Raw genomic sequence first — 10,210 nt, 5'->3', positions numbered from 1 at the left:
TATTTTAAGCTTTGCATCAGAGGCTACGGCTATTTGTGTCATTGTCAAAACGCTTCAAAAGGTCTGCTGACATTGACGCTAGGTCTCTTAAAAGCCAAAGGTTCTGCAGTAACATAAATAGGATCAGCAGCACGAAGTGCAGGTGAAAGAAAAGCCAGCTGCACATCCTTTCTGTCTCCCCTGGCAACAGCATCCTGCCAACAAAAACTGCTGCCAAGTAGAGGCTGGAAAGGAAGGGATGTGCGTTCGCAAAGCTGGGGCTGGACAAGCTTTGTATGTGTGTGGGGGGGGAGCTGTCAGACCAAGAAACACTCATGTGCTTTTAAAATTATTTTTGGTTTGTTCCACGTCATTTTGGACGAGGGAACGCACAGAGCCTCTGTCCTTATGACGAGTTTTCATCTGAAATTCCAGACGCCGGTCTCTGCAGGTTTGAGCCATATGTTTCCATCCATGACAGCACCCAGGGAAGAAATCTGTAGTGAGTTACTACTTACAGATGTGGCAAATCCTCCAGCAAAGGTTAAAATACGTGGCATGGTTCTCTTGTTACGCCAGCTGCAGCTTTGTGCTAAATCATTGTTTCAGCAGCAAGCTCTTAATCAGCCCTGAGTTCTAGAAACTGCTAAACAAGCTGATATTTGTAAAGACCAATTTTTTTTTTTTTTATAACTCACTAAATATCTTTCTTTAGAAAAACCTTGAGAGTGGAAACAGTAAGGGTGAAAAGTGAAGTGTGAATGGCAGGGAGAAAAGGAGCATCAGCACAAGAGCACAAAAATGCAAAGCAGATTTAAGCTTATTATTTCTACTCTGTCTTTCCGTGTTCTCCATGAAATGATCATGGCTGTGAAAACAAGAGTTTGTGTAACTAGGGGTAAAATAGCCTTGTGATATAATATATCCACCCGCCTAGCCTTCCTGGTAGGGACTTCAGTCCCCAAAAATCAGTGCTGGGGTCACTGTCGGAGGCCCCATAGCCGTCAGTGCTGCCGAACCTCAAACCTATTGTCACAGCATCATTCCCTTCTGATTTGGCCACAGCGTCGAAAAAGAAGTCTGGCTGCAACATGCTTGTATCCAAGGCCTGAAAAAAAGGAAGATCTTCTCACCTGGTAGGATAAGAGAGAAGAAGGAACTGGCTTTTCTCTCTAGCAAAATAGGAGGAATTAATTTGGTGAGGAGGCTGTATAACAAACTGCTCGGGCTGTTGCAGCAGCCCTGGATACACCAGAGACTCTGAACCGGAGGCTGAGCCGTGGGGATTGCCCTCGGACTCCTGGGGGCTCCTCGCTGCTCTCAAGAAGCCCCCGACTTGTTGCTCTCTTACCGTTTCCCCGTGCCCTTTGAGGCGTGGGTAGTTGGCTGCAGAGGGCACAGCTTTGTGCTCCCCGGGCGGTGAGTTCTCCCAGCCAGCCAGCTGTGCTGGAGAGAAGGAGAGAAACAGAGAAAAGAAGAAATGGAAGAAGGGAGGCAGGATTATGGCTTTAGGAATCACAGGATCTGTGGACTTCTTTCTGGTTACAAAGCAGAAATTGCCCATTCACCACTGAGGAGTGAAGAATAAAATACAGAACGCGCGTTTCGATGCCAGGGAAGGAGAGGGAGAGAAGATGATCACTATTTCATTCCCCCTATTTTCCTCTGACGGGAATATTAGTATCCTTAGAGATAAGTGAACAAAGTGGCAAGTCAGGTGGAGGTACAGAAGCAGGAGGTAGATCTGTAAAATCCATCCACACACAAAAAGCGAGCGGCGGTGCCGGAGGGAGGGCACTCTGCCTCGAAACGGGGACTGAACAGCCTCACAAGGGCGTGCAGCTGGGGTGCTTGTTGCTGTTTTGTTCCCAGAAAACGAGAACTGCCAGCAATCCTCTGGCATCTGAATAGACCCGTGTCAGACAAACTGTATCTGGACTTGATGGGAAACCAAGCTGGAATACCAAGCAGCCCTTCGATCTGCTGGCAGAGAGGGGGACTGGCTCGGTCAGTAATCCTGCCTTGCAGTTGCGAAGGAACTCTGTAGAGGAGCGAGCCCTCTCGCTGCGCAGCCCCGCCAGACACGCCTGCCGGGGCTGCCTCTCTCCTCATTCCTCCAAACCGCTTCCAACAATAACAGCAACTCCCTGCGTGCAGCTCAGCTGCCTCCTTAGGGAGAAGATACGTTTTTTTCCTTTTTCTGCTGAGGGATGCGGCTTCCAAATCTGTGCGATGTGAGCAGGTGAGGATGTCTGCTGACAAGTCCAAATGTTCTTTTCAGGTAAGTGATTACCTTGAACAAGCAGCTAGAGTCAGGCTCTCTCTGTTTATTACCCTCCTCTTGGTAATTACTGTTGTCCTAGATTGTCAGCGAGCCTTTTCACGAGGTTCAACAGCTCGGGTGTCTGTATATATTTAGCTGACTAGGGGATCTGAAGCGTTTCTAAAGCACCTATTCCCGTAGTATCTGCAGGTCTCTAGTGCAGCGCGAGAATGAATTGGGAGCTGCCGGCTCTGCGGCTGCACGACACGGTCCTGTTGAACTCCCTGGGGCACCAGAAATTCATTTTGATTTACTGGCTTACTCTCTCAAAGTCTGTGATGGAAGTACATCTTAGAGGCAATAACAGCGTTCTGCAGTGGTTTTTAGGTCGTTAAAGGACCAGGACGCCTTGCCACATGAAAACGGTGGCTACCGTTACTGTTGTTGCACAGGGAGCGTCAGCGAGTGCTGCTTACTTTGTGTTTGTACGTGGGATGTCCAGAGCTTCTGCTGCCGCTGTTTTCTGTTACTGCGAATAGAGCTGATGTTACTCTGTGTGTCGCGTTCCCTGCGTTTTACCAAATTAATACCTTGTGTGACGAAGTTGGGGTTGATTGCTCTGTCTAATGCTTATAAGGGAAAACAGACAATAACTTGTAAGTTAACATCTGGGAGTTCTGGCATGACAGTGACTGATAGACAGGCAGGGAAGAGAAATTTGTCTACGCAGAGCAACCTACTTTTTCTTCGCTCAGTTCTGCCACCGACCATGGAGATGAAATTTGCTTAACTCTTTGTTTGTACAAAGGCTGCTTTATTGTGAGTGAAAATCATATTACTTTGACAGATGACAAAGAAATGACCGCAACAAAAATGGCCATAACAAAAGTAATAATGTGTACTTTCTGCACAATTTCCGTCTATTAGAGATTCATTTTGCTCCCCGTAACATTTTAGGTTTTACGAGAGACACGTGAGAAGTTAATAGTGTCGTGAAGAAAGCTTTCATTGCAATAACATTGCTGTTGCTCTGACGGGGTTTTGCACAACCTTCTCTCACTGTTAGTAAGTCAAGACTGTTAGATACACCGAGAGACTTCAGCATCCCATAGACTGCCCCTGCGCGCCCAAGCTCTGGGTCCATAGATAATGGTCCTTTGTAGGATGGCTCCCTCCCTTTGCTTCCCTCGCCCACGGCAGCTGAAATAATGAGTCCGGCGGTAGGTCTCCGCACAAAAAGCTCTTCCTGGAGCAGAAATGTTTGCCAGGTACTGCTCAGGGTGACTCTGTTTGTCTTGCTGCCAGGTCCAAGGTAGCAGAGGCCAGAAGGGGTCAAACACCAGACTGAGCTCATTGCGCACATTTGTTTGCTGTAGAAAATGCAAATGTGCAGCTCAGAAGTTTCCATTGTATCTCTGGCAATTAGGACTTGGTCCAAAGCCCGCTAAAGTCGTTGGGAAGCTTTCCGCAGGCTTTAGATCAGAAGTTACGTAAATTTGTGTTGTTTAAAGGGGGTGCTCGGGGAGACCGAACCCGTGAGCTGACTCGACGGCCAGACGCCTGCTCTGCCATGTCATGCAAAAAGGCTGTCCTCTAAGTGCCCATCAAGTGTCCCAGCAATATTAACTCCTAAATGAAGGCAGCGCCAGGCAGTTTTAACTCCTAAATGAAGCCTTTTGATGTTGTCTTATGCCAGGGCACTGGCTCCTAGCGGGGACTCCCCAGGCCTGGAGATAAAAGTCAAAGAAGGTCAGCTGCTGGGGCCCAAATCGCTTTGTTTTTTCTGGTTTGGAGGGAGACAGTTCTGCCTCCTGCGTGCAAATAAAGGGGTCGTGAGGAAGTTCCCAAACGGTAGGACCCTGTGGATTTCATAGTTTGGAAAAGCAAAATGTTCCTAAGCCCCAACTTTTCTGAGACTTGCTGAGGACATCAATCGCAGCCTTTTAAAACATTGCTGTAAAGGAACTCCTTCATTTTCTTCACGTACACAACTGTGCACACCACTTCGGGACTCCTTGTGTGAGTGTGCGATGGGAAGAAGCACCGCAGGGAGCTCCTGTTGAGATTTGAACCATTGCACCATGTTGTCAGGAAGGAGTTTTATGGCTAAATGCACATCGGTACACTCTGCGCCCACCCTGCTGTCACTCTGCTGTGCTTCATCCTTGAGTTAATTCATTCAGTGCTTAATATTCCCTTCTTGGTGCGCTATGCAAGACCACAGGATGACACAGTTCACACCGCGGAGACGTCAGGTCCATCAGCCTTCTCATTAGCGTTGAATGGTTTTAATGTAGTCATAAAATTAGAGTCCAAATGTGGGAATTTGACACACAGCATTTAAAAGCCTAACCAGTTTGACCCCTGCTGAGCATGAGCTCCTATACCTTAGAAATGGCCCTTTGTGAAAAAACTTAATGGTGTGAACTGACCTTTGAAAATACAGTTAATTATTATTATTTGCTATAATGTGCTTCCATCAGTCTGCATTACCATCACGCCGGCAGATAGTAAGGCCCGCCAGTCCTGACCTCAGAGGGCTCACGCTCCAAGTAAGATCAGTCCTAAGAGTCTTAGGCAGCCAAAACTGAAGGATTTTGGTAAAGGGCTGCAGGACTGCGCTTTGAACTGACCAGGAACATCTGCTATGTACCATCTCACCTGGGATATCCAAACTTTGGCCGTGACAACTTGATAGCAACCAGGAGATTTCCTTTCAGTGGTAGTCTGATGGAGGGTCAACTGGGGCACGTGGGGCCGATTGGCGGCGTACCCACCACGGCCCTCTTCTCAGCGCGGGTGCCTTTGTGAAGCAGAGAGAGAGGTTGGGAAGGGAAGAAATTTGAAGGGGTCATTTAAGTCCGTTTCTGTGACAAATGCCTCCTGTGCCTTAGTAGAGAAATTCAGAATATCATTTTCCTCGGCTTAAGCCAAAGTGTCCAAACAGGGCGGTGTAATAGCAGGGACCTCAATAAGAGTTCCACTTTGTAAGACGTTGCATATCCACAAGTGATAAAAAAGTAAGCGGGAGCTCTGGGCAATTGGGTCACCACAGATCCAGCCCGAGCATGTTAGGTGATGATGCAGAGCATCTGAAAATATCAATTCCAGCTTTACTTTTGCTTTCCAGTTGGCTGTTGATCAATTATAAAGCAAATTTATTCCATTTAAAAGGGCCAGCGAAGCCCACTGTGAAGCCCTTATTATCAGCTGGTTCTCCCTAAATATAGAGCACTGGCTATTTTTACAATGATCTACTAAGCTGAGTATTTTTTCAGTAGTTAGGGGTACAGATGAGTACCCGAAGGAGTTACTGTGGTCCATTCAACCAGTAAAAAAAAGCCCTAAGAAGCTGTAGCTTGTGGGGCCACAGTGGCTCTGCAGAGGCTGTTAAAGGGAGTCTAGCAGATGAGCAAAACCTGACTGCCACAGCCTGAGACAGCCAAATGTCATGGGGCTTATTGTTTATTGCCCGATAAATTACTTCTGACGTAGTATTTCCTTTGAATAATTATTCATACTTCACAAGCCACCTAAAGGTACTAGCTAAGTGCATCTGGCTTCCCGTGCCTGATGTGTGGTGACCTCCTACCACAACAGACTGCCCCAGAGAGATTATAAATCTTTATCGCAGCAGGCTGCTGATTTATCAGTATTTCAAGAAGCGGAGATGGATATTAGGTAGGTTTTTAGCCAAAGAGCAGGGTTTCTAACCCCAGGGCACAATATGCAGAAAAGCCGACGGCTTCCTTGTTCCTTAAGGAATATCCTGGAGAAAAACATTAACCCAATAGACATGTTCTTCTGCAGGTGAGGTGTGAGAGAAAGTAGTTACGCCAAGAACATCGAAAAATTTTAGCAGGCATTACCATCATTATAATCTAGCGTCTTGTAAGATCTGCCAGTGCACTTTATCTTGTGTGCTCAGAACAGTAGGCCTAAAGGTTCCTGAAACATTATCTCCACACACCAAATCCAAAATAAATTGTCATCCTTTCCTCTTTGAATTTGTTCTGCGGCAGCAACTTGTCTTGGCATGAAATATTAGCCATATGGACACTAGAATATCTGCTTTGACCTTGACCTCAGAATAAATGCTGCCAAAAATGTGGAGATAACTCCTGCCTTTCGTTTCCAAGAGTGATGCTCCACGAGTACAGCACGATCTGCTCTCCTGGTTGCATCTCAGTGTACAGACTTATGTTTTTGTCTTTGACTAGGTGTTCTGCTAAGAGCATATTGTCTGTGGCTGGCTAGGAACTGGGACACAGTATCCCAGATGATGGTTTATTTGGCAGAGATATTTATTTCAGAAATTAAAAAAAAAAACAAACCAAGAGCCAATTTTAGCATCAGGCAGTGGAAAGTGCATTGCTTGTAGTTGGCTCTCACTACGTTATCCAGTCAGGGTTTTCATCTTCTGGACACTCTGTGAAGTACCAAGAGGCTGCTGGGGGCAAGATGAGGTGACTGTTGTTGGTTGCAGAGCTCTGCGCCGTTGTGGTCCAGAAATGATGGTCAGTGATGAAAGCAGAGCAGTTAGCTGGGTAAGAGGAACAGGCACTGCTCCTTTGGTGAGTTTTTGCTACCTGTATTGCACTGCTTGCGAATGGGTGTGAGTGGTGCACAGGATTCAGAATAAACATAGTTCATGGCGTTTGCATCTGCCCAACCTGCAACAGAGCCCTGGGGCCCAGGAGACACCTAATCAGAGATCCGCTTTCGTTCTTCCAAGCCTCTGTCTTCCTTTCCTGCTGGTGCCCATAACAGATATTTCCAAGTAGGGTAGAATTAATGGCATAAGGATGCTCACAGAGAGAGCTGGCAAGCCTGGGAAGGGTGGAGAAGGGGGCAGGAAGGTGCTCCGCCGTCTTGGCTGGAAGGTGGTCATTGCCCAGTTTGGAATCCTGCAGCTTTGAAGAACTCGTCTCCCTGATTCGTTAAGACTGTGACAACTTTTTTCACCTTGACACCGCTGGTTGAAATTTGCACTAGCACAGTGCTGCTGGGGCCAGCTGAGGATGCTCGGTGGACCGTGCAAGATGGATTTATTCCGTGTGCTTCCTAGTGGGCAGAGATCCACGTCACACTCGACAGCTTCAACATATGGAAACGTTGACGTGTGATTGATGTGGTCCCTGCAGGTCACGCTAACTCACAGTGTGTTAGCCCTGCATCCCGGGGAGGCTTATGCTACTGCAGCTGCCCGTGTCCATTATCCGGACTAGGAATAAATGGAAGAATTGATGTTCCCAGCAGTGAGAATCGGGCACCTCATAAAATGCTGTGCGCTACAGAGGGTGGCGGGAGGCAAATTTCACACTGTCAAATCCCACAGCTCCTGTGAGCAGAGAACAGGTTACAACCAAACATTTGTATATGGGTGCGAAGGGCGGTTGTGCTAGATTTGAGTCAGACCCCTAACAATCACATGGCTTTTTTAAATGGCCACGATAGCTCTTTTTTCTTGTTCATTTTTAACATTTGGAGATTTTCCCCATTTCATACTCTAAAATAAGTGACTAGATCTTCCAAAGTTGCTAAGTAAAGGACAGCATATATAACCCAGGAAGCCCTCTGATCAGACATCCCTTCTTGACCTAATTTTCGGCAAGGGCTGAGCAGCTGCTCTCTCAAAAACCAGATTGCTTAATGGCATCCAAGGCTGGAGGCAGCCAAATTTAGGATTTTACAGCCAAAAGAACGAGCAGACTAAGGTTCCCCATAATGATGCGGACATTCTCTAGAGGCCTCCTGGCCAAAAGGAAATTGAAAACGTCTTTTGTTTCGACACCTAAAGAGTAGGATGCTTTGTGGCTTCTGCGGGGAAATCACCTGCCTGTGGCGCTTCAAAGCCTGAGCCCATACCCCAAGCTCCTCTCTCCCTTTGCTGCAGAGGTTCCCTGCCACCTTCCCGTTCCCACCTCACCGCTCCCACGGCCACAAGGCCACCCCAGCCCCTGTGGATTTTCCTTTCTCTTCCTCCTTTCTCAGAGAAGCCGACAAAGTTGGATGCTAACTCTTCTGTCCTTCTGCAGAACGTGGATGGTATTCCTTCCTGCCAGACGTCCAAGCCGTGCCGTTCCCTGTCCGCTGGTCCCTCCCCGGTGTCTCACCCTCTCTCTGTGTTTTTTTTTTCCTTCCAGGTGTTCTACTGATCTTGGCACTGACAGAAGAGCTGGTGTTTTCTGTTCAGGTACTGTCTCCCACTGTCTCCTCCTCTCAGGGCTTCCCGATGGACACTACTACCGCCACAGCCATGGGAACACCACCTCGCCACAAAGACCACCACGCGACAGAGCCCCTTCCCACGTCCGCTCGCGCCATCCCCCATCCCGTCAGCCTGGCGGAGAAAACCCCTTCCACTGGGCAAAAGCGAGCGAGCGACCCTCGCGTCGGCAAAAAGGAAACGTATCATTTATACAACCAGAGTGCTTTGTACTCGGGACAGACTCGCCCCAAGGGGAAAATATTCCAGGTCTTCAAAGGCAACTTCACAGAGTCCTCGGAGCCTTACCTAAAGACCACCCTGCACTCTCCCTTCCCTGCCCTGAGGAGCCCTTTCACAGACCACCCCTTTCAGTCCCAGACCGCATCGGCCAGCAACCCGAATGGCACGGGGCTGGCAAGAACTACACAGACAGACCCTTCTCCCCACCGCCACGCCTCGGGAAGCCTTAGGGAAGCAGAGCGAGGGGACGGGGCCGAGCTAGTGCAGGAGGCAGATTTTGCCACCACAACTGCTGGGCCATCAACTGATCCTGAAGCAGTGTCGGTGCCTTTTAAACCCACCCACTACGGCGTATGGGATATGCTGAGCAAAAACAACTCTTGGGTAACCTTGAATCTCAGTACAAATGTCCCTCTGTTTGCTGGCCCTGGATCCGCAACAGCAGCAGCGGGTCACTCGGTTCAGACCAGTTTCGATGTCAGCATCTCCTCCCCGGCAGCGGGAGACCCCGAGGGCCCCGCTCCAACGCAGCACGGCCCGGTGACTAACGCGACCTTGCTGGGCAGCGCTCTCTCCGCAGCGCCTGCCACGAGGTTGTCCGGCTCCATTTCCACAGCTGGCTCCACCGCCACCGGGAACTTCCTAAACAGACTGGTTCCTGCCGGGACCTGGAAACCCGGGGTGCAAGGGAACATCTCCCATGTCACCGAGGGGGACAAACCCCAGCACAGAGCAACCATCTGTCTCAGCAAGATGGACATTGCCTGGATCATTCTGGCTATCAGCGTACCTATATCCTCATGTTGTAAGTTAATTGCTGCTTTATTTTTGCTTTCTCTTTCCTTAAAATTCAGATTTCAGCCCATGATTCAGGGACCCGGTGGAGAGCTAACAGAGGCAGGGCGGCTTGAGATGAATGGGAAGCAATCACTAGACAGAGATCACATTCACAGTCCAAAGTGCTCAGCTTCAAAATGCAGGGCTAGGATGTCTGCACTCAAAGCGCGCTTGGCTCTGTTGCTGTTAGAAATCACTTAGGCTTCTTGGGCCCTCCACTTGGGGACGTAACACAAGGCCGAACAACTCTAGAAGGTGAAGCGGCTTTACTTCAAGGTGTTTAAGCTGGTGATCAAAAATTGTACAAGTCTTTAATCTAGGAACCGCTATACGGTGCCCTGGCATTGAATTTAAAAATCCCACCGCTGACCCAAAGGATTAATGACGGTTGTAATGAGTAATACCTTAGGAAACACCCGTTTTCCAGCGCGATCAAATATCTCCTTGCAGGCAGTTCGTGAACTGTCAGAATTTTAAAGTCTGATAACCAAAGTGGTGGTTTCCTCCAGTGTAACTCTGACTTTGCCGCTGCCGAGGGAGCAGGGAGAGTCTGAAGCCCTGGCCACCCGCGGGACCAGGGCAGGCTGGGTTCCCAGAGCTGCCTTGAGGTCTCCTCGTTTGACTCAGTTACAAAAAAACACGCGAGAAATTCCGAGAAAGCTTGTGAGTGGGTGCTGGGG

General features: G+C 48.7%; 1 protein-coding gene across 1 annotated transcript; it reads left to right on the top strand.

Annotated features, from left to right (window-relative positions):
- Positions 1-2,090: 2,090 nt before the first annotated feature.
- LOC104160001 (transmembrane protein 108-like) lies at positions 2,091-9,498 on the top strand (the record flags this gene model as incomplete). The annotated part of the gene is made up of 2 exons (XM_009698051.1): positions 2,091-2,260; positions 8,389-9,498. Coding segments are annotated over exons 1-2 (1,123 nt in total), but the record flags the coding sequence as incomplete, so codon positions are not given.
- Positions 9,499-10,210: the final 712 nt, after the last annotated feature.

The sequence above is a fragment of the Cariama cristata genome, unplaced genomic scaffold (genome assembly GCF_000690535.1).
Source record: "Cariama cristata isolate BGI_N322 unplaced genomic scaffold, ASM69053v1 scaffold294, whole genome shotgun sequence".
Classification (NCBI taxonomy): domain Eukaryota; kingdom Metazoa; phylum Chordata; class Aves; order Cariamiformes; family Cariamidae; genus Cariama; species Cariama cristata.
The sequence above is the reverse complement of the archived record's forward strand: the minus strand, read 5'-3'. Positions and strand labels throughout refer to the sequence as shown.